Source organism: Phlebotomus papatasi, chromosome 3 (genome assembly GCF_024763615.1).
Source record: "Phlebotomus papatasi isolate M1 chromosome 3, Ppap_2.1, whole genome shotgun sequence".
NCBI classification, from domain to species: Eukaryota; Metazoa; Arthropoda; class Insecta; order Diptera; family Psychodidae; genus Phlebotomus; species Phlebotomus papatasi.
In genome coordinates this window covers 38896844-38922393 of record NC_077224.1, presented here as the reverse complement: position 1 = coordinate 38922393, position 25550 = coordinate 38896844, and the positions used below count along the sequence as shown (strand labels likewise).

The following is a 25550-nucleotide window of genomic DNA, read 5'->3' as shown; positions in this document are numbered from 1 at the left end:
ATCTCATGTTCTCCGATTGGCCCCAAACTTTGCCGGAATGTGTTTAGCCCGTTTAGCCACTTCCTGATCACGAATTGATGGCAAAAAACCGTTCCAGTTCAAATTTTAGTATGTTTAGGGTGAATGTCCTAATTCAAAACCATTTCCAGACGCTTTAGCTTTGACAGAAGATTCAGCACATTTTCATATTTTTTCTGAAGAGAATTATATAAATTTGCCCCTTGACTCTTCTAGAATGTTACTGTATAGTGAAAATTCTTTAGATATAATTTGAAAACTTCTTAAATACAAGAAAAACACGCGAGCGTAAGATGCTTCTATTGGAAAGGAATTAATCCAAATGGAGACAAGGGAAAGTTTCTAATTGGAGACAAACAGTGTAAGTGAAACCGTGACGAAAGGCTTCCAAATTCCAAAATCTTCTTGAGTTGCTCCTGAGTGCAGGATTTGTTCTTATTCCTGGTCTTTTCTCCTTTCCCAATAAAAACAAAAAAAAAATAATATTTCCAGGGTTTCCTATTGAAACATTTGCAGACACTTCAGAAAAACCCTTTTTGTTCACGAAATAGGTAATTATTTCATTTGAAAACTTCACGTACCGTTAACTCTTTCCGGACCGCAGCATATGCTGCAAGCCAATTTCACCATTTTTTAATCAAAAATATCTAAGCTCAGGAATTAATTGAGGTTCTACAAAAAAATATCTTACATTTGGATATCCTTATAGTTTGTAATCATCCACAAGAATAGGATTTTTATCAGTTCTGAATAATTGAAAAACATTGTTGGTGACCCCATAGCAAAATTCCGCAAAAATTCCAATGGAAAACTTGCGTCCAAATGGCTAAATTCGCTGGAATTTGACGCTAAAATTCCACTAAGTTTTCCTATGGAATTTAAAGCCGGAAATTCCATGGAAATCATAGTACTCCATGGAATTTACTAGTACGACATGCTGGAATTCCAGCGTTAAATTCCGCGGTATTCCGCGGAAGATTTATATGGAAACTCACACGTGAAACGTCCGCGGGATAAGCTGGAAAAAACATATGGAAATTTCCACTATCTTTCCATAGTGTTTTATATGGATTTTTCCAATAGTTTTCTGAAATGTCAAACAAATAAAATGGTGTTGCGGCAACTTTTAGAATTTGTTTCCAAACCTTCCGCAAACATTTCTAGTGATTCATGTGGCAATTATAATATAATTAATTATGCGACACTGCGTTTCGTGTAGATAATAATGAAGTGATTACATTAAATAGGTCGCCAACCTAAAATAATACTGTTTTTATGTTAATTAATAAATATTTTCGAAAAAATTATTTTTTTTTTTTTTTTTTACAAAATATATTTTTATTGCTTAAAGTGTTAATTCGTTATTGCTGATTTAGTAAAACATATTATAATCCTCGTAATCTTTGCTATTTCTTTAATATTCGGAAGTAAAATCACGAGGTGCATGTGACAGCTTCATTTTTTCTCCATTTTATTTTGGTGGAAAAATCCACATAAATTCCACGAGCATTTCCATGGATGTATTCTATATGAAAAATCCAGCATAAATCCATTAAATTTTCCTTGGAACCTATTATGGAAAATTCCTATGGAATTTTTTAAGGCAAATAGTGGAAAATTCCGAGGATTTTTTCGCTTGTTATTCCTATTCCGCTTTCTTTTGCTATGGGGGAGGAACACCATACGCTCTGGCGGAAATCCTACGAAGTAATTTTTAGAACCAGGATTTTAGAACAAGTACCGATGGTGAATAAGAGTCTGTCAAGTCATTCCTATTTGTCAAAACCTCGTGGAAACAAAATAATTGAAGTGAAATTTAAGATTCTAAAGTTATCCGTTTAATCTGATATTTCAGTACTGTGCTGACTCTCAAGCCGATTAGTCAGAGATCACACAGAGCGTCAATTGTTGAGTGGTGCATTCCACAAAAAGTTTTCTTTTTTGATTTTTCGTTCAGTAGTGCGCCTTTACATAAGAAGTAGTTTATAGTTCGATCAGAAACTAGTGAGTGAAGTGATGGGCGAAAACTCGGGGGGCCCCGGTCCCCCAGAAGACTTTAATTTACACAACGTGCTGCATCGTGGTGAAATGCCCCACGTTAACGAAACAATAAAAAAAAGCTACAAAACCCTGAAACACTCTTTCTTCACCCATCCATCGGACAATGAAAAATATTTCGTCTTGAGTGGCGAAGATATCAGGAACATGAACGTCTTCGAAATCCAAAAGGGCCTGGAAAAGCTATCTAAACATGACTTCAAGGTGTGCACGAGGCTTCCTAGTGGTGATATGCTGATTCAAACCAGAGATGTGCAACAGTTAGAAGCTGTAAAAGCAACCACTGTATTTGGGCTTGACAAAAAACCAGTACAAGTCTCAGAGAATGGTGTTTTGAACCAGTCTCATGCAATAATTCGATGCAGAGAAATCATGAAGCTCGACACAAGAGTGATCCAAGAGGGATTAGCGGAACAAAAAGTTATAAACGTCCAGAGACTCAAGAGGAGGGAAGGAAACGGATGGATAGACACAGCCACTCATGTTCTCACTCTCAGTTCCCCACTGGTACCAGCTGAAATTAAGGTTGGCTTCCTCACTGTGAAGACAGAGATATACATCCCGGCACCGTTTAGGTGCGTTTTGTGCCAACGTCTTGGGCATACCAAGAAAAGATGCAACTCAAAACAAAACAAACATCTTTGTGGGTTCTGTGCAGAAGAATTCCACTTATATGGACCATGTTTACCCCCGAAATGTGTGAACTGCAAGGGTTCCCACCCCAGCTCAAGTAAAAACTGCCCCAAATATATCGAGGAGAAAGAAGTAAACGCCATTAGAGTGACGATGCGGATTCCATATAATCTCGCCAGAGAAGAGCTTAGAAAGAGAAAGAACGCTCCAATATCCACACGCAATATGACAGCATCTCCACCAACCACCAGCAATAGCAGATCTTCAGAACGGCTCTCCTATGCACAAATCATCACTTCGCAGCTGCCTACTAACACTTCTAACAATACAGTAAGCAAAACTAAATCTCATATTGTAAATCTGTCTCCGAAAGCTCAGCGAGTTGACAAACTTACAAACAAAGCCTTTAAAAGAAAACTAGCTGAAGAAAATTTGCAGTCAAAGACAATTGATCTCTCAAATCAAACATCAATCGATAACAGTCATACAGATTTTCATTCACAAAACGAAACTATTCGCTCAACAAAAAAACTTTTGATCAACAAACAAAGTAATTATTCAAACAATTCAAATAACATTTCGCTTCAAGAAGAGTTAACAAATATTCCTGGCTATGCCACCCCAAAACATTGCTCGCCCCTTCGGGGCTCTTCGAATTCCCTTTCCCCTGCACCCTTGTCCATTTCCCCTCCCACCCCTCGTTCCTACCACAATCCCTCAACCCACCCCCCCAAACCCCCTGATCCCACTGATGACCAGCTCCCGGACTATATTGAACACGACTCAGACATTGACATGCACTCCTCACCTTCCAAAAATATCCACCCTAAGAGTCACATGTCTTGACTCTTGTAATTAAAAATCATTATGAATAAGTCTCATAACAAGTTACCAATTATTTCTCCTAAAATAAATACCCAAATTCCAAGATCTCTCCCTACCATAATCCCATGCTCTTTCATTCAGTGGAATTGCCATGGATTTTGGCCCCGTAAATCGGAAATTGACCTAATTGCCACTACAAAAATTCCTGTTGCTTTTTGCCTTCAGGAAACACATTTAAAAATCGATAATAATAATTCTAACTTCCCATCCATTAATGGATACACAGCTTACCACTCCAATAAATCAGACAACCCCAAGATGAGTGGCGGAGTCTCCATTTTTATTCAAAATGGGTGGAATTCCCAAAAAATCTCACTTAACTCCGATTTAGAGGCAATTGCGGTGCGTATTGCATGGCATATTCCTCTCACAATAGTATCAATTTACTTAAAACCAGGAATTTTTATTCCTAAGCAAAAACTTTTGGACCTTTTAATTCAAATTCCATCTCCTTTTTTAATCATGGGCGATTTCAACTCCAGTAATATCCTTTGGGGAAGCCACAAGATTGACCATCGAGGTTCTATGATTGAAGAGATTTTAACAACCGAGAATATTACCCTTCTGAATGACGGATCAGAGACAAATGTATCAGTAGCTCACGGCACTTTTAACGCGGTAGATATCACATTATGCGATCCTTGTCTCACGCCGCGATTCATTTGGGAGGTATCTGACGATTTATATGGTAGTGACCATTTTCCAATATTTGTTTCAGATATAGATAGCTCCTCAAATACAAAAGCAAAAAGCCAGAAATGGATAGAAAGCGCTGCCGATTGGGAAGCATTTAACACTCGTCTTGCATATGAACCAGAAACACGACCCTGTGCCCTACAAGAGTACAATATGTTTGTAGAAGATGTTGTTCGCGCAGCTAATGAAACAATCCCGAAAACTAATTCTGTGGCAGGCAAAAGATCTGTTCCTTGGTGGAATAGTGAAATTAGGGATCTTATCCATAGTAGGAAAAAAGCACTTAGAAAATTCCAAAAACATCCATCTATGACAAATAAAAATAATTATCTCACCTTAGCTAGTAAAACAAAAGAGGTAATTAATCAAGCAAAAACTGAATCTTGGCGTTTATTCACTTCAACTATTGATAGGAACACCACGTCCAAGGACATGTGGAATAAAATTAAGGCTATCCGTGGATCCTCTTCTTTCCCTATTCGACAAATTTCCTGTCAATGGGGTACTTCTTCTGATCCGAACGAGATCCCTAATATTTTATGTAGAAAATTCTCGGACGTTTCCTCAAATGAGTCACTCACAGAATCAGAATTAAAGCAGAAGAATTGTATATCGGTCTCCCTGACAGATTTAACAATAGTTTCGGCGGATAATTCTCCGCTTAATTTAGATTTTTCCATGCAGGAATTAAAAAGAGCGCTGGGTCACAGCGCGGGAAAATCATGTGGGCCAAATCTCATCACGTATACTATGTTAAAAAATCTTCCTCACTGTAGATTAGTCAAACTCCTCAGTATATTCAATCGTTTTTGGACTGAAGAAATTTATCCATCTGAGTGGCATTTATCCACCGTGATCCCTATTCCCAAGTGTAGCCAAAAAGATGTAACCGACTTTCGTCCCATAGCTCTTAGCGACTGCGACCTAAAGGTTTTTGAGCGTATGCTCAACTTTCGCTTAATGTGGGTCTTAGAACAAAGAAATTTACTGGGAATACATCAGAATGGTTTCCGTGGAGGTCGTTCTACTATCAATTCTGTTGCAAAATTAACAGGCGACATTTTTGAATCATTTGATAAGAAATCACATACCTCAGCCATCTTCTTTGACTTAGAAAAAGCATACGATAGAGTATGGGATGTAGTCATTATAAGACAACTTATAAAATGGGGAATTGACGGCCATCTTTTAGCATTTATTAAATTTTACTTGGAAACAAGAAAAATAAAAGTCAGAGCTAATGGTATTCTCTCAGATGAAATGTCACTTAATAACGGAGTCCCTCAAGGAGGAGTTTTATCTGTAACCTTATTTCTCATAGCAATTAATAGCATCTTTGAACTATTTCCAGAAGATGACCCTACTAAAATTCTTATATACGCGGACGATATCGTCATCTATAATTCCACTCCTGATAGTGTTGAACAATATATAGAACTTCAAAAGCGTCTAAACGAAATGGGTAGATGGTCGTCTGACAACGGATTTAAGTTTTCACCTTCCAAAACGATGGCAATGCACTTTTGTCGAAAACATAGGTGTCCACATCGAACATTTACTCTCAACGGTTCCTGCCTCAAACACACAGATTCATACAAATTCTTAGGCATCTTTCTTGACCCTAAGCTATCCTTTAAAACACATATTCAGAACTTAAAAGTCTCATGTAACAAAAGACTAAATGTGTTAAAGTGTCTCTCAGGACTAACCTGGGGATCCGATAGAAGCTCACTTGTGAAAGTTCACGAAGCCACTGTTCTTTCTAAGATGTTCTATGGGTGCGAAGTATATGCAACAGCTGGATCTCAAACTTATTTAAATACTCTCAACAGTATTTACAATACAGGATACAGGTTTAGTTTAGGCGCGTTTGTAACTTCCCCTACAAATAGTATTCTTTCAGAAGCAGGAGTTCCTCCACTCCGGCAGCGATTTGACTTCATATGTGCTAAGACTGCAATTCGGATGGCCTCATCCTACGGGATTACAGGGCATACCGATATAATTGCATATGAAGAAAGGAAAAGTCGCAAAAGCTTCTTCTCAATTGGTGGCAGTTTGGCTTACTCAATTATGGATGGACTTCAATTTGAGGAAAATAAAATACAAGGTCTCCCTCCATGGCTCTTTAAACAAAACTCCATTAATACCTCACTAACTACCACTTCCTACAAGGACATGTTGCCTGATGAAATTTCCGTATATTTTAATAGAATCTGCAATAATATATCACCTTCTTCTATAGTCCTTTACACTGATGGCTCCGCCAGTGGGGAGAGTAGAGGATTCGCAGTCGTCTTTGATCATGAACTTATATATAGTGCCAAATGCCATAGTAGTTTATCAGTTTATGATTTGGAAGCCAGGGGTATTGAAAAGGCGCTTTTAATTGCTTTAGAAGCAATCCAAAGTCCCGACGGTGCCACCCAACACTATATTATTGCATCCGATTCCCTGAGTGTCATTACTGCTGTGGACAACTTAGCTAACAATTCCCCCATCATTCGAAGAATCAGAAATCTACTGATTGAATTAGGAGATCAGACTACACTACTTTGGATTCCGGGTCACAAGGGCATTCCAGGGAATGAGAGAGCAGACAGAGAATCAAAAGCAGCTTCCTTTTTACCTTCCATCACTGATACCTGTGTCCCCGTCAAATCTGCAATTTCATTGTGCAAAAACTTTTACGACGACTTAAAACTAAAATGGTTCAATTATCAGGTAACTGGGTTCATCAAAAAAACAATTTCCGTACCAAATCGTCCTATTATCCCTAAATCACTTACCAGAAAAGAATGCACCATAATTTCAAGATTAAGAATTGGACACTGTCGATTAACTCAGTCTTTCAAATTAACTAAATCTCCCATACCCCTCTGTCCATCCTGTAAAAAATATCTTACCATAGAACACATCTTACTCGAATGTAAAAAACTAAGTAAAATAAGAAAACAAATTTTTGGAAATAAAAATATATTAAGCTTGCTGAGTTATTCTAAGTCAGATACAGATTTAATAATAAAATTCATTAAAGAATTAGAACTTTTGGAAGAAATTTAAACGTTTCTATAATCTATTTTTTCTTACTCTTTCTTTTCATTTTACAAGTATTTCTTTTTCTTCTTTTCATTGAACTTATCCTCCAATTGTAATATAGACTAACCACTAATATAAAACCATGTAAAATTATACGGTGCTATATGAAAAAATGCACCTAATGAAATTTGAATAAATAATAATAAATAAAATCTGATATTTATTTATCCGTTGAAAGTTTGTAATAGAAAGTATATTATATTATCCAAAAATAAAAGAAGTGATATCGGAAATTGGATCCTTTTCGCCGGATTTATTTCTTGTCTTTACATTCAGGTACTTGGGTTTATTGTCTCTGGGACAGATCACAGGACATTCTACATAAACAGTTTATTTCTAAACAGGTACTTGGGTTTATTGTCTCTGGGACAGATCACAGGACATTCTACATAAACAGTTTATTTCTAAACAGGTAATTCATAACCATAAAACTGGTCCTTTTCGCCGGATTTATTTCTTGTCTTTACATTCAGGTACTTGGGTTTATTGTCTCTGGGACAGATCACAGGACATTCTACATAAACAGTTTATTTCTAAACAGGTACTTGGGTTTATTGTCTCTGGGACAGATCACAGGACATTCTACATAAACAGTTTATTTCTAAACAGGTAATTCATAACCATAAAACTGGTCCCATCGAGCCTTTGGATCAGAAGCAGCAACCTGTACAGTCCTACAGAGGTGGTCCTTCGGAAGTTCTGCCCTGTGTGTTCCCATCCAAGTCTCTGGCGAAAGATTCAGCGCAGTTATTGGCTTTGTATTCGGTACATCTGGTACACCTGGTCAGTGGAATACAGAGAAAACTCCTGGTATCACCTGGTCAGTGGGTTACAGACAGTCTTGAAGCATCCTAATCAGCAGGATTCACAGAAGACGCGTGTATCCGGACAGCGCGGTTCAGCACGTGGCTTTTAAGACATAACCTAAACTGACAATGACAGCAATTCAAGAGCGAGACTTTCTTTACACAACTATCGAAGGCATTTATCAATATGTTTGCACGTCATCTCATGAGACTGTCGCAAAGGAGAAGGTCATTCCGGAAGTCAAGGCGAAGTTACTTTTTGCAGAAAAGACCAAGGAAAGATTTCTGGCTCTCCACCACGACATCAACAAGAAAGCCAAACCCAAAGAGATTGAAGACAGCGAAGCAGCAATTCTCCGGGACTTTCTGAAGATGTGTTCAGCGATAGATCTGCAGCTCTCAGAGGTTTTAATTCAGCATGAACAGATTACCCCGAAACCGGAGCCAAAGATGACAGAAAATTCCACTTCACTCGAACAGCTGATTGAGGTTATGACGAGAACACTCGAGTCGCAGACAAAATCCAAAAAGCCGCTGAAGCTCCCTCCACTGGAAATTCCTCAGTTTTCCGGAGAATTTACAGATTGGCAAGAATTCCATGACATGTTTGTCTCCACCATTCACAGCAATGAGAATCTTCAGCCAGTAGAAAAGTTCAAGTATCTGAAGTCACACCTGGTGGGACAGGCAGCATCGGCCATCAAAAGTTTTCCTGTCACTGATGTGAATTACAGTGAAGCTTGGGATTATTTGGTCAATCGATACAACAAGCCTAAGAACATTGTGTTTGACCATATCAAGACATTTATTAGCAGTGCAAAAGGGAATGTCGGGAATCCCAATGATCTGAGGCAGCTGACCACAGTTCTTGAGGAGACTGTACGTGCTCTGGATGCCATGAAGAACTCACAACGAGATCCATGGCTGATTTACATCGCAATGGAGGCTCTGGATGCAGAGAGCAAAAACCTTTGGTCGCGTGAGCCTCTTGAAGGAGATATACCTACTTGGAGAGAATTTATTGACTTTCTTGAACAAAGATACGACTCATGGTCATCTTGCTGGGACAAGAAACAGGACAATAAATTGGTAAAGGTTACGAGTAGTAGTGGCAAGCAGACCTTTGCACAGAAACCATCTCACAGCAAATCTACACTTTCATCCCTTGTCACGACAGTCAATGGGGGAGGCAAGTGTTATATTTGTGCTGGTGAAGATCATTTCATTGCAACTTGCCGACAGTTTCTGGATGCTCAGTCGCAACAACGTTTGAAACTAGCCAAGTCAGCACAGTTATGCCTCAACTGTCTGCGTCCTGGCCATCAGGATCAGCAGTGTCGTGGAGGGAAATGCAGGCAGTGTTCAGGAAGGCATAACACTCTCTTACATGAGAGTCTTACTACAGACAGTCAGGACAAGACTACAGTCCCTGATTCAAAGGGGAAGTCTTCCAGCAGCTCGCTAATCAGTGCCACAGAATTGATCACGCGAGGTCCACACCAGAATTTGCTACCTTCTGTTCAGCTTCAGGTCAGTGGCCGAGGGGGAGTGAGGCACCAGTGTCGAGCTCTCCTGGATTCATGTTCTCAGTCGAACACCATGACTCGCCGCCTGGCTGAAAAACTAGATATCCCGATGGTGAGCTCTACAGTGAGTTCTATCAAGGGACTAGGATCGATTCCAATGAACGCACCCCGAGCATTGACAACAGAAGTTCACTCGAGAGACGATACAGTGTCCATGGTGTTGGATTTCTTGGTTATCGACCACATCACAGATGAACAACCAGCCTCTACAGTAAAAATGGTTCACAGTGTGCCACAAGATATTATTCTAGCTGATCCGGATTATTACAAGCCAAGTGGAATAGACATACTTCTCGGAGCAGATGTCTTCATGAGAGTATTGCGATCCCGCCAAATCACTGGATCTCCAATGCTGCAGGAAACCTCTTTTGGATTCATCGTGGCAGGTTCATGCGAGGTGGAAGCACCCACAGGAGCTGTGTCATTCGTTACAACCTGCACATGTCTTCTATCAGAGTTAGAGCCCCTCAGTTCACAGTTGGGAAGGTTCTGGAATGCCGAGAAAGTTCGGAATTCTCGGCCAATGACAGCTGGAGAGATTAAATGTGAAGAACATTTCCGTCTCACCACAACCCGTGATGCCCAAGGACGTTTCAAGGTACGATTGCCTACCCAAGATGACTTACAGACACTAGGGGAATCGAGGAGTATGGCAATGAGACGTTTTCTTTGCACCGAGAGACGGCTACAGAGAAATGAGGGTTTGTACAGTCACTACAGACAATTCATGAAGCAGTACGAAGAACTTGGCCACATGAGAGAGATGCCGCCAGATTATCAATCTCCCATGCCAGAAGTTTATCTAGCACATCATCCAGTAATGAAGGAATCCACCACTACTCCAGTTCGGGTAGTATTTGATGCCTCGGCCAGAACCACCAGCGGAAGGTCTCTCAATTCAGTTCTCATGGTGGGTCCAAAAGTGCAAGAAGATATTTTTGACATATTGATCAGATTTCGTCAGCATAATATCGTTTTGAGGGCTGATATTCAAAAAATGTATCGGCAAATCAGAGTACACGAGGAGGACCAGTCAATGCAGAGAATTCTCTGGAGAGAATCGTCTCAAGAGTCAATAAAGACGTATTTATTGGAGACAGTTACTTACGGAACAGCTTGTGCTCCTTTCCTTGCAGTCAGATGTCTCCAGCAACTGTCCGTGGAAGAAGAGCAGAAATTTCCATTGGCCGCTGTCACAGCGCAAAGAGATTTTTATGTGGATGATGTACTCACGGGATCTTCAGACGTGACAACAGCTCAGGAACTTCAACAGCAACTACATAACATGCTACAGAGTGGTGGATTTATGCTGAAAAAGTGGGCTTCCAATTCAACAGAAGCGTTGGAACATGTTCCTGTGGAGGATCAAGAGACCAGCTCTTCTCTCGATCTGGACAGTGAAAGGACAATTAAGACATTGGGGATGCACTGGAATCCATTCACGGATGAATTTCGGTTTACTACCACTGAATTCAATTCAACAATTACCAAACGCAGCATTTTATCTGATATTGCCAGGATTTACGATCCTCTGGGAATTCTTGCTTTAGTGACAATTTCAGCAAAAATTTTGCTTCAATCTCTGTGGAAAGTGAAAATGGATTGGGACACCGAATTGAGCTCCGGAATCCAGAAAAAGTGGCAGCAGTATCAAGTAAATATTTACAGTGTAGTGACACAAATAACAATTCCTCGACAATTTACAAGTTTTCAGTCAGTCAGTGACGTGCAATTGATTGCATTCTGTGCAGCTTCAGAGGAAGCATTTGCTGCAAGTGTGTATGTGTGTACAGTGGACAATCAGGGACAGAGGTGTTCTCGTTTGTTGTGTGCAAAAACGAAAGTAGCACCCCTGAAAGAAGTGTCAAATTCGCGTTTGCAATTGTGTTCTGCTGTATTGCTTGCAAATCTTCTCAAAAAAGTGCAAGGTGCTCTTACAGTACAAGTATCAGATATTTTCGCATTTACAAGTTCAATGTTAGTGCTAAACTGGGTATCTGAGGACCCTTCTATGTGGCAAACTTTTGTAAAAAACCGTGTAACTGTCATTCAAAGTGTTGTATCATCATCTCAGTGGCATCTCGTCGCGCCCCGAGAGAACCCGGCAGAGTTGGCAGCTCGTGGAGTTCCAGCAAGTGAACTCACGGAGTATTCAATTTGGTGGCAGGGTCCTACATGGCTTGCAAACAGTGAAATCAATCCTCAGCCAGTGGAGTTTGACCAAGTTAACCTTAAGGAGCTTGAAATGCGCAGCAGTGTTGTTTTGGTGAGCGCACAAAATTCTTTCTGGGAAATAACAAGCCACTTTTCCTCATACTTGAAGTTGATTCGATGTATTGCGTACTGGAGACGGTATGTGCGCAATCTACATGCAAAATGCAGGAAGATTGATGGAATTTCTGGGCGATTGTCTCCCCGTGAAGTTAAGGAAGCAGAAACCACACTCCTCAGACACATTCAAGCTGAATCCTATCCAGAAGAGCTCAAATCCCTTTATTCAGGAAACTCGGTGTCACGTCAGTCACGCATTCTCAATCTGAATCCTTTCATAGATAACAATGGCATCATGAGAGTTGGTGGGAGAATTTCTCACGCATCCGTGTCCTATGAACAGAAGTTTCCCATCATTTTGCCACAATCACACCGCGTTACGGAGATGATAGTCAGAGAGATACACCAAGATCTTCTTCATGGAGGTGCTCAGCTAATGTTAGCACACCTTCGTCAATCTTTCTGGCCAGTTAGAGGACTTGACGTTTGCAAGAGGATTATTAGACAGTGTGTCACATGCTTTAAGGTTAAACCAGTGCCGATGACACACATTATGAGTGATTGTCATCCATCCAGAGTCACAGCAGTTCATGCCTTTCACCAAACAGGAGTGGATTTTTGTGGACCAGTGTACATCCGGGCACCAGTTCGATCCAAAACGAGGCTAAAGATGTACATTGCCTTGTACATTTGTTTGTCCACGCGTGCTATTCACATTGAGTTAGTATCCGACCTGACCACCGACGCATTCATTGCCTCTCTTAAGCGATTTGTTTCTCGTCGTGGGAAACCAGCAGAGATTTTGTGTGATAATGCAACAAATTTCGTTGGTGCAGCAAGAGAGCTAAAAGAGATGGCAAAACTCGTAGAATCCGAAGAGCATCAGAGACAAGTGACCGATTCAGCATCGAAACAAGGAATAAATTTTAAATTTATTCCACCCCGCAGCCCACATTTTGGTGGATCTTGGGAATCCACTATCAAGAGAATCAAATATCATCTGCAAAGGACTGTGGGAAATTCACATCTCACACAGGAAGAGATGCTGACAGTACTAGCCAGAATTGAGTCCTGTGTAAATTCTCGTCCGTTAACACCAATTTCTTCGGATCCAACGGACATGGAAGTGTTAACTCCGGGCCATTTCCTTATTGGACGCCCTCTTACTGCTCTTCCTGAACAAAATCTGTTAGAGATCCCTGAAGGTCGACTAAAAAAGTGGAAATTGGTAGACCAGAGAATTCAGCATTTTTGGCACCGATGGACATCTGAGTATTTGCACACTCTTCAGCAGAGGCGCAAATGGACTTCGCAGCACTCACCCATCGCCATTGGGAATATGGTGATCATCAAGGAAGACAACCTTCCTCCGCTGAAATGGCACATGGGAAGAGTGGTACAAATTCATCCAGGTGCAGATAGAGTCCCTAGAGTGGCTACAGTGCGCACAGCTTACGGCACATACAAGAGAGCAGTAGCTAAGCTGTGCCTTTTGCCTTTTACCCAGTGAGATATTCAGAAACAAGTTTCTGCCTGGTCAGATATGGTGAGGAACACCATACGCTCTGGCGGAAATCCTACGAAGTAATTTTTAGAACCAGGATTTTAGAACAAGTACCGATGGTGAATAAGAGTCTGTCAAGTCATTCCTATTTGTCAAAACCTCGTGGAAACAAAATAATTGAAGTGAAATTTAAGATTCTAAAGTTATCCGTTTAATCTGATATTTATTTATCCGTTGAAAGTTTGTAATAGAAAGTATATTATATTATCCAAAAATAAAAGAAGTGATATCGGAAATTGGATCCTTTTCGCCGGATTTATTTCTTGTCTTTACATTCAGGTACTTGGGTTTATTGTCTCTGGGACAGATCACAGGACATTCTACATAAACAGTTTATTTCTAAACAGGTACTTGGGTTTATTGTCTCTGGGACAGATCACAGGACATTCTACATAAACAGTTTATTTCTAAACAGGTAATTCATAACCAATTGTTTTTCACAGAACAATCATATGCTGCTTTGGGTACTCAGAGTCCCAAAAGAGACGAAAGAGTTAACAATACAGATTAGAACTTAATTTAACTAAAATTAGCCAGAAATATGACATGAATGTTAAACAAAACAAATAAACAACAGTCACCTTTTTGTGTTTTTCATTGGAAAACCTGGCCGATCAATGAAAAATTCGATGGTTAAAAGATACACTTTTAATTTTTCTGAGAAATTAACAAATTAAAATTTATGAATATGAATGGATTTTCGCTTTATTTGGAGCAAAATTAACTAAATAATGAAACTGTGGTATAGAAAATATATAAATATAGTGATTTAGATAGATTTCAGTTTATTTCCTGCCTTTTGGATCCAACGATCCTTTCATAAGACTATATGTATATTTAGTACTGTATTTATCGTGAAAACAGTGACGTTTCCATTTGGAGTAACGAAAAATTTCCATTTGGAGCAGATTTTGAATTAGCTTAATTTACCCTATAGTAGGGCCTTAGAGCTTTCCATCAGTACCAAACTTAAGGTCGTCTGACCCACATGGAAAGCCCGGATTTTGGAAAGCTCTCGTCAAATGCCACTTCCCCTTCTAACATCAAAAGTTCATAAAACCACCGCAAGGGGCGCTATTATTAAAAAGAAAATTTTTCAATTTTCTAAGTTTTAAATAACTCAAAAATTCCTTTGTGCATCGGGCTGAAATTTTAGTATGTGTTAGCCGCAGATTATACCTGTGAAACAAAAAACTACTTAAGTCGATCGATAATCCCTGACCCAAGTTATGAGGGGTGAAAACTCGAAAATTGACCAGCCTCTATTTACGGTTCTAATTAACATTTTGACCGAAATTTTGGGTTTTTGGTTTCGTCTCGATGAGCACTTTCAGATGGAAGTCCAAAAATTCACCACAGGTGGCGCTGCGATAGCGTCAAAATTCATCAAAATTCGAACTCATTTTTCTCAAAAATTCCTTTGTGCAAGTTAATAAAATTTTAGAATGTTGTAGTCCAGTCTAGGACGTTTCCAATATGGTGCGTAAGTGCGCTGTGGTTTCAATAGAACCGGAGATATGAGGGGTAAAAATTCACGAAATTCAAAAAATCATATCTCCGGTTCTATTTGACCGATTTTGATGAGCTTAAACGAAAGATCTCACTAAATGCTACAACTTTCTAAAATATTTGAACTAATAAGCCGGTTAGGATTATCTGTTCCTTTTTCATTAGAGTTAAAATTATCATTCATTGGTATTTTCAGAAAAAAATACTTCAATTTTTAGGCTATTTTTGTCCCTATCGGTCACAGAGGAAAAAAATACACTGAATCAGACACTTTTGGATTTTCTAAGGTTAGATGTAAGACATTTTACTGATTTTATTTATCGGTTTCATTTTACTGCTCGAACTCCACGGAGAGAGCAGTATCCCCCGATTTTGAGTTGTATATATATATTTTGACTCCTTACCCCCAAAGGAGTCGTATTTTTGTAGAATTTTGGAAATCTGAAGTTTCGAGTTTATTGGCGTCACACTGTTTGTCCGTCTGTCCGTCCGGCTGTCGCCAGCTCTAGGGGCCAAACGGTTAGAGATAGCGACTTGGGACCTAAGAAAAACACCCCCATAAGTCGACCCAAGGATCGTTAACATGCCCCTCATTTTCCCCTCACCCCTCCCCTTCCTCTCCAAAACCATGTTTTTTAAAGGATATCTCGAAAACGCGTCGTGCGATTACCCAAACGGACATTTCGTCCTCAGACGAAAATATTATTGAATCATTCCTAATAACGGTTTTTCAAGGTCAAAAGTTTTAAAAGACACTAGAGAGCGCATTTTTCAACAGAATGGTATCGTATTTGCACTCGTTGGAAAGGTCTTGGAATTTCCTATAAAGCTGAACCGGTTCTAATCGGTTCTGAACCGGTAATGTACCGCTTCATAACTAATAACTAATTTTTATCTGAAAATCAATTCTTATTACTTTTAAAACTATTCTGGGGATTTTTTGAGTGATGAATTGGTTCAAATCGTTTGAAAACCCGTAACGTAAATGATAAGAAGCCTCCTGGGATGCTTTGACACCCCTTTATTGCCGATTTTCGATCATCGATAACTGTCTCGTCGTTAAAGAGTTAAATACAAAATTTGTATAATTTCTATAATTCAAGAATTTGATTCAAGATAACTGAAAATGGCGTCCCCCAACTTCAGCTCTAAATAGAATTTGCACGCATTCCGAGTTAGCTCACGTTAAGAATCTCACCTAGAATAAGCTGATCTAGGCTTACTAGGGGAAAGTACTGTCCCTTTGAACGTTCATGCCTTCGAATAATGTAAATTTTCTCTTACTTTTTCTAAGACACTTACACATTTCTATTAGCTATTAGTTAGCTTGCCATCAATTATTGATAATTATGTGACAATCATGTAAAATATCTTAGAAAACGTAAAAGAAATTCACATTATTCGAAGCCATGAACGTTCGAAAGGAGAGTACTTTCCCCTACTAGCTTTTTGAGAGCAAGAACCCCTCTACATCCTCTTTCTAATTTCACGCCAATAAGAATCAAATCTTGAGATTTTGATTGCTGATTATTGCTGAATTAATGATCATTATAAAAGGTTCAAAGAGTGTGGCTACTCTTCCGTGAAATTATTAATAAGCCTCTTTACAATGCCTTTCTTATTTGCTCATTCTTTTTTTTTCAGGCAATGATGATCAGCAAAAGACTCCGCCTGAGGGCAATGTTAAGCCCACAATTGTCTCCCATGATGACACATCTTTGATGGTCAATAAGATGAATCCCAATAATATCAGTGGATACCTTTCTGAAGGGCATTTGGAGTATCAAGCTCCCTATGTTTCCATTGCCAATCCCAATTTGGAGCGTAGCAAGTTGATGAGAAAGAGTTTCCACACTAGCAATCGCCAATTGACTGCTGCTAAAGTGCCTCCTCCTCCGCCACTAAGGAAGAGTTCTTCCTTGACCCAGGCACAGCCATCGGAACTCACAACTGAAAACATTCAGGCTATTCAACCTTTCCATCAGGCAAATCCCAGTAACATCTCAACCATGAGCTCCAACACTAGCATGAGTGAGGATTCCTGTCAGACAGTTATTACCACTTGTGCTGTGGTGCATCAGGAACAAAGTCCTCCTATGAAGACGATTGAGGACAATCATGGAAGTAACCTTGAACTTCCTCCATATCCCAGTCCTCCGTCATCTTCGTGCCATTCACGGCAAGCAAGTGAAGAATTCCCTCCGCCTCCGCCGTCTATTGACATGGAACCCTTGAATGAGCAACTGAATCAGCTGCATATGCTGGAATCTCAGCGGAATGGGTTCATGGAAGGATCAGAAAACAAAGGGTATTCAATGGCTAACAGCAAATCCTTGAATTGGCTCAAGGATATGCAGCAGAAGAGTTTACAGAAGGGAAAACCTCTCAATGGCTTCCATCAGAATGCTCCTGGACATGTCAGAAGTGTCAAGGATCTGGCATCGAGATTTGAGCAACAAACAACTGTTTCCAGGCCTCAAATGCGTCAGTATTCATCACAAGAACTTCTCAATGAATCATCAGTGGACACAGCAGAAACTATGTCCATCTCCTCGCAATCTTCCTGCTCAACTGTGGCCAGGAATCAAATGATGCCTGACAAGATCAATGAGATCTCCGTGGATGTTGTGGATTGTCCGATGATTACGAAGCTGAAGCAGAGTGAAGTGGGAAATTTGGCTGGTGATCTGCAAAAGGTGCGATTTGACGTGGCACAGAGTCAGATTGCCGAGGAATTAAGGGAAGTGGAGATGCTGAATGCTGTTGTTCAGCAAACTCTCAATGGTGGCAGCAATCAGGTTGCTGCTGCTGCTGCGAAACGACCAAAGAAAAAGAGTGTTTCATTCTGTGATCATGTCATTCTTGTTGCCACGGCAGATGAGGAAGAGGATGACAGTTTTATTCCCAATCCCATTTTGGAGAGGGTTCTCAGGACAGCCATAAATGGCAGTGGTCCCAGTCAGGGAACTGACGTTGTGGACACTAGAGTGATACAGAGGGTGGAACTCAAGGAGGAGAAACGTCCTGAGAGTCCGGCACAGGGAATAGATGTACCTGATAGCTTTGGATCGCAATTGCATCAGAATGTGCCACAGGAGATGCCAGGACCACTGAATCTCAGCACTCCTAAGCCTGATATCAAGAACTACTACTCCATGGATGCCCAGAGGGCGGCTCAGATGAAGCAGCAACTGCAGAATATGCACAATTTCCAGAATATGGCCACGACGACGCAGGAGATGCAGAGGCAGTTGCAGCTGCAACAGGAGGAGAATCAAAAGTTCTCAGCGATGCTGATGCAAGAAACCAAGAGAATGGATAGATTTTCCGTACCACCAGGCACGGGGAATCATGTGCAGTACACAGGAAGTCCTCAAATGGGTATCCGGAGTCAGTATCCGGGCATGCAAAATGGGTATCCGAGCGGGAAGATGATTAGCCCGACTGGAAATGCCTTTGAAACTATGACACATCCTGCATCACCCTACATGCACGTCCCTCTGTCTCCTCAGCAACCTCAGGCACCGATGAATTTCCCACAAAATGGACAGCAGATTCATCCGGCAATGCAGCAGAGGCTAATGCATCCTCCCAGTGGATACATGATGCCTCTCAGGGGCAATCACAATTCAGCAATTTATCAAAAACCTCCACTTCCCTCACCCAATTTCCAAGCTCCTCCCCCGGCAATGCCAGGGCCACCAACTAGCCAATACACAACATATCCGTACCAGAGTGTCCCGATATGCAATATGTCTCAAGAGCAACAACCCCCAATGTCCCAGGCTCATCTCTATTCTCAGCCACCTGTCAAACAATTCGCTCAACAGCCCAAGAAAGTGAGCTTTGAGCCAGGGACAAAGGCTGGAAATGACAAACCCTACTCCCTGTCACCCCAAATGAGCCCCGTGGGGGACTATGTTCCAGGAACTGTGCCTCAGAGGGTCGCCATTTCGACCTACAACAGCACAGCCATCGTTAAAGCCTCAGCGAAGGCTATTCAGTGCAACCTCTGCCGCAAGAAGCATGTTATTGCTCCGGCAATGTACTGTGCTGACTGTGATTCCTACATGTCGCGCTTCCAGCCCAGGCGGTAGGATACGCACCCGGCCATACACTGAGAAAAATGCGAAAAAGTAAAAAAAAACATTCCGGAAATGTTAATTTTACCCTGCAGTATTGATCCGAAATCGGTGTAAATATTACCCTTTTTAGGTGTATTGGGGGTTAAAGTTACCCTTTTTCATGTTAATTTTACCCTTAAAAAGGTGTAAAATTAACATTAAAAAATGTTGATATATTTTTACACCTAAAAAATGGTTAAATTTCTGAGGAAAAAAAAGTTAATAGCACCCCCATTTTTTTCTTAGTGTTGGCTGGCCAATTGTGTGTACAAAATTGTACATAGACCATACTTAGTGCTCTAAGGTCGTAGATTTTAAGTTGAGACAAGAGTTCAAATTAACGCTAGAGATTTTAATTGTATAGATTTTGCAGCATTATTAGTGACAATTTTTGCATTTTTTTCTTGCATTTAATTGTGATATAAAATTTTTGTATTGATGTACTCCAGTGAATAAGATAAAAATTGTAAATGTAAGGTAATTAATCCATCCAACAATCCATTCCATTTTTTTTGAGATTTTTTTTAAGAGAATAAAAATATTTTTAAAGAATTTTAAATGTGTCTTATTGGAAATTTTGGACAATAAAATGAAGAGATTTTCTTGGGTATTTCTGATGAGCCTTGCTTGTTTCTGGTTTTGAGAGAAGAGGAAACGCAATTCAATTGAATTTAATAATAATAGAACAACTCATGTAGAACACAAGGAATCAGACTAAGATTTAGCCCAGTTCCCGATGGTCTCGAAATTCAAAATAGCAACCAATTTTATTAGTTTTTCAAAATTTAATGTATCACCTTTCTCATATTGTCCAATCTTAAGTGATAATTTTCCAAAAAATCTTAATTGATAAGAAATTAGTTAACAAGTTAAGCCATATGGCTAAACCTTAGGTCTGAAGCTCGCTTAAGGATCAACTCCTTCCACTCTCCGAGGCAAGCTATTTTAGAGAACGATCCCAGCGATAAAAAGTCAACTAGGCAACTTTATCTAAAAGGCAACTAAATTTGTTTTATCTAAAAAATATATGCATATAGTAAAGAGAGGTAATCCGGATACTTTTCATAGAGTGCGACTTTAATGCTTGTTTTTGGACTGATGAAATATTTTTTTCGCCATTCCAAATCAATAGAATTATTCTTTGTTTAATTTAGAATCATAATAGAAATAGAATTTTAGCAATAATATTGATGAAAATTAATAAAATTACGATAATAATAATATATGCGCAAGAATGTTACTGCGATGCTTTTTTGTAACTCCGTTGAATTCGATGTAACTCGGATGCTCATTTTAAGGAAAAGTTTAATGCATAAAAATGAGAAGATATTATTTCAAAAACATTTTTTAGAGTTTTATTCCATCAATTCATTTCATTAATTTATTATTTAATTATATATATTTTTATTTATTTTAAGATTGCACTCAATTCTTTGATTTTTCCTCGGTTTTCTTGGCTGACTTCCTTCCACGTTTTTTCTTTTCAGCTTCAATTGGCATTTGAGCCTTTTCCTTTACCATGTTTTTCTCCTTTAGTTTTATCTCCTTTTCTTCTGCCCTTATATTTTTGTTCCTCTCTCTGGTCAACTTCCGTTCAGCAATTTCTTTCTTTTTTTGTAAATCCTGCCTCAATTTTTCCTCCTGTTCCGCGATAATTTCCTCGGAAGATACAATATACTGGTGTTTGACATTGCTGGCTTTGACCCTCTTCTTCTGACGACGTTTTGGAATTTCTCCTGGCCGGAAATAGCATTGTTTTAGTGTGTCGAAGATCGGTTGAGTCTCAGAAGTTGCAGAGAGTTGGTTTCCAGGGATGACTGGATCATTTGAAGGATTATTGTCGATGGCCTGATCGTGCTGGTTATTGATAATGGACTCCTCTGAATGTTGGAAAACAATTTTCGGGAAATAAAGACCAGCATAGAAAAGTGGCCCATCCATCCAGCCACTCTGTGGTGACGTTCCCATTTTCCATCCTTCTGCGTTGTGAATGGCAATTTTTGGAGTAATGTCAGTTTTATGAACAGCCATTGGAGGAGCAAGTTCGCCAGTAGCTGACACCCTGAGGAGTACTGTGATACATTGCTTCGGTCCTGAATTTTTAAGAGATGGAACTACACGTGAACCTCTCCTGGACAGGACATTTCCATCTTCCGGTGTCAAAAAGAAGGCACTTTCGTCGCAATTAAAAACACGGTCTGGTGAAATGCTCAGAAGGTTGTGTTCTGTGAAATATTTAAGACAATTCTGAAACCATTCCGTGAGGTCTTCAGCAGTAACAGTAGCTCTTTCCAATGAGAAGGATTTTGGCTTGCGCATGCTGAGCTCTGGATGACGCTTAAGAAAATTCCTGAACTAAACGTCTCCGGGTCTTCCAGCTGTAAAATGGTTTGGAATTTTGTAGACCTCACAGATGAGTTTAACGCTGTCCAGAACTTGTTCCTTCCTGATGGGATGCCAGCCATCCGCACATCCCAGGATCCATTTGACAAGTTCTTTTTCCTGTTCTTTTGAAAGAATTGTTGGCCTGCCATTGCATTTGGGCACTCCTCTGGGTATTTGCCGGTCAATTTGTTATGCAGTGTTGTTCTTGGGACATTAAATGTTTTGGATGCATATGCTATGGTAGAACCATCTCGTACACACTGCAAGGCATTCCTAATACCTTCCTTAGAGTCGGGCTTGTCCTTATAGGTCTTTTCTTTTGTTCCCTTTGGCATCTGAAACAGAAAAAGAGTCCTGAACAATGCAAATTCTGAACCAAAATATTGACTTTCACCGCATCCGACATGCATCGAAATGTAAACATTCACAAAAATCACTTATTTCTGTATGAATTATTAATATATTATCAATAAACTCTTACTCACCTTGTAGATCAATAACTACACTAACTTTTATTAATAATTTTGATTGCAAATAATGTTTTATTATATAGAAAAAACACTAAACTTTTTCCAGCGACGAGCTGTCAACAGCAAAATTTTCTCAGAAATTAAATTTTTAGTACACAACCCAGCTGACCCGAGCTTAAAAAATATTTCTTGTACCCACTTATTAAACCGATAAAAATATAATTTTTGGTTTTTCTTAAAGTAGAATAGTTATAATATGATACTTCAGTAATTAATTACAGAAATAAAAATATAAATTATATTTTAAGTGGATGTATCGGAGTTAAATCGGTCGCGGCATCCGAGTTTTGCAATCGTCGGAGTTACATGGCCTTACTATATATAAAAAAGACTGCACGGCAATCACGAAGCCCTAGGTGGATGGTCCACCAGACACCACAAATTCCCACAATAAACATGGGACATAGTCAACAGCACGAGCTTCCAGGTATGAAACCGGATTGAATCTACCCAAGAAAAAATGTGATCAAACTTATGGAATCTGCAGACATCCACACAGAAATTAAAATCCTTGTTCAACCGGTCCTGCGTCTCAGCGTTAGCACTGATCAACAGTTCAGCAACATGCGTAAAGAACGACTAAAAAAAACTCTTGTGCTTAAAGGACTGAAAACAACTCAAAGCGCGCAAGGTAAGTACAGCTTTGCAAAATGAAAATAATCTCCTTGTTAGAGAAATACACTAAAGTAGATCAAGGTCAGGATACCTCTACCAAACCTTTTGACCCTCGTAACCTCTTAGAATATTTTATCCTCAATGGATTTGATTAAAATTTTCTTGATGGCCCTGCCTTTTCGACCTTGTGATGATCTTCAGTGATCCCAGATCTTTTTTTCAAGGAGAATATTTTAGTGAAGGAGACACGTCGTCCCGTGAAATTCTTTTCTTGAATTAAAAATGCGAAGCTAATATACTTATTATTATTATTATATTTAAAGACATTAAAGATTTATAAAGATAACTGGAAAATTTCAGGGAATATAAAGAGATAAAGATGGTTTGTTTTGCGAAAGTACTCCTTGAGTCGTCCCTTATCAATCATCTTTTGACACCAAAATTATAAGATATAACCAAAGACGTTGCCAGGATTTAAGTAAGAGGGAGGCCAAATTTGAAAATTATTTAAGAAGAATATTTTTTAGACTAAAGACTTGTTTCCCGTTTTTCTAATGCAAAGAACCAAAAGTTTTCCCGAAAAAAATCGCTAAAATCCATTTTTAATCCAATATTTCGATCGCTCAGAATAAGAAACGAATAACTCGTAGTAGGCAAATTTTACAGGAGAGCTATTTGAAACTGAGATTTTACATGCAGAGTATAGGATTTTTGAGATTTAAAATCTCTATAACTTTGATAATAATTATTTTTCAAGTTTAAATATTCACAGGGAAGGTAGAGGATATAAAGAAGTATCCAAAAAACAAATAAAACGATTTTTGGAAAAAATCGAGTTGTTCGACTTATATTCTGAGTCGTGGATTTATGAATTTAAACTCTATTAAGTGGGTCTATTTAAAAAAAAAACATCGTGCAGTAATACATTTATGATATGCTTTTTCATCCGTTTTCTCGACGATTTTAACAACTTTGATTAATTTAGTTATATAGAAATACTAAAATTTTCTAGATAGTAAGTTTTATTGTTTTAATTCTATGAACATTTTTTTTAATTGATAAAAAATGTATATTTACACGTCTTAGTTTTCCTTTTTGCATTTTATATCAGCGATATATAATCAAAACCTTCTTATTTCATTAGCTAGCAGTGCAATCTGGGAACATATTTTTATAACAGTTTCAGAGATTATACGCTCTTGTTTTTTATATAAAGGTTTTAAATACCAAAACTACACGCGGGAATGTTTGGGACACCTGAATGGGGATGAATGGGACGTTGATTTTCGACAAGATTCTAGGTGGCGTGCAATTTTTTATTGTCAAAATGAAGAGTAATGCCCAGTTTCTACTGGAAATCTCCCTCATGTGCAAAGTTTATCAGTGGAGCAGATTTCTCTAACTACAGGGACAATTAAACCATCAATGTCTTGGGAATAAATAATTTACTCTCCAGAAGATATTCGACCTTTGCTTAATCCCGTTAAAAACTATTTTCTCAAAAATTTCTCGACCAATATCCTCTAATAAAATTTTCACAAATTCTCCAGAAAAGGCAAGGCGAGAGCTAATTCAAAGAAATAAGGAAAAAACAGGTACCATGTAGTTGTCGTAAAATCAAACAGGAATCCGCCAATGAGTTCAAAACTAAAAGTGTTAAGATAATCTACTCGCCTGAGGAATTCGATGATCATGATTGCAATATTTAGAATAAAAAAAGCAAAGAAAGGTAGATGGAAAATAAGAAGAAAATACTTTAAATAACTGATTGACAATAAATGACTATACTGTACAAATAAAATTGATATTATATTAATTTCTAAGTATGAAATAAAAGATGAAACATTTTTATTTCTATCAGAAATATTTTTAGTCTAGTATTTAAAATTAATTAACTTGCTCCAATAACGCAAATTATGCGAGAAAAAATTCGTCCCATACTACCCCATATCGGGGAGGTTTGGGACAAAGCGTCAAGTTAAATGTTTTATCTTCTCCAATCCAAGTTCTATCGAGTACTTTTTAAAAAGTCAACAGGCATAAGTATCCTATAGACCGCATAAAATTATGATACGCTATCGTGATTTTTTGGAATAGTGTCTCAGAGTCAAAACGTGAAAAAGTGTCCCAACCTCCCCGGTCTCCCCTATATCAACTAAAAATTTATTAAATTGTCTTTCTAAGTGTATTAGAATTTCAAAATCGCAAAAAAGTGAGTTGACCCCTTGTAATTTCCAAGGAGCGAAATTATCCTTTTATGCCGCGACATCCTAGAATCTGTAGTTATTGAGATAAAACAAATTAAATAAAGTATTGTCAGAAACTTGATGTGATGGACCATATTCGGGAGAATGTTCAGGAGACATTAAGGACCAATAAAGTATTTTTCGATAGCATTGGTGGACCTGAAGTCTGACTGATTTGTGGCATTAGGAATTTTTGGAATCGAGGTTACCACAACTCTCTCTATTTCATATAAGCAGGAAGATAGAATAAGTGATAGCAAAATTATGTAAGACGTAAAATAATTGGTAGTAGCATATGCGGACAAAATCAAGGGAAATTCCATCAACTCTCGATGCTTTTGAATCCTTTGAATATTCAGCCTTATAACTGCTGTTCAAGGATGAACATGGATACACAACATTCAAATATTTTAAGAAATTGTTCAATGTTCATTAAAGCCCACTTCAAGCACATGTTAATGGTGTAGGGACTTTATCATCAAAATTTACAGCGAATCCCGATACATCCTGTGAGGGAACTGTCAT

General features: G+C 38.8%; 1 protein-coding gene across 4 annotated transcripts in view; it reads left to right on the top strand.

Moving 5' to 3' along the window:
- Positions 1-19809, top strand: part of LOC129805577 (uncharacterized) — a 98169-nt gene extending 78360 nt beyond the window's left edge. For all 4 annotated transcript variants that reach the window (XM_055853581.1, XM_055853579.1, XM_055853580.1 and 1 more), the window contains one exon: positions 16770-19809. In XM_055853581.1, the coding sequence (XP_055709556.1) occupies positions 16770-19222 (2453 nt within the window). In that variant the 3' untranslated portion in view covers positions 19223-19809. The remainder of the gene's footprint in view (positions 1-16769) is intronic.
- Positions 19810-25550: the final 5741 nt, after the last annotated feature.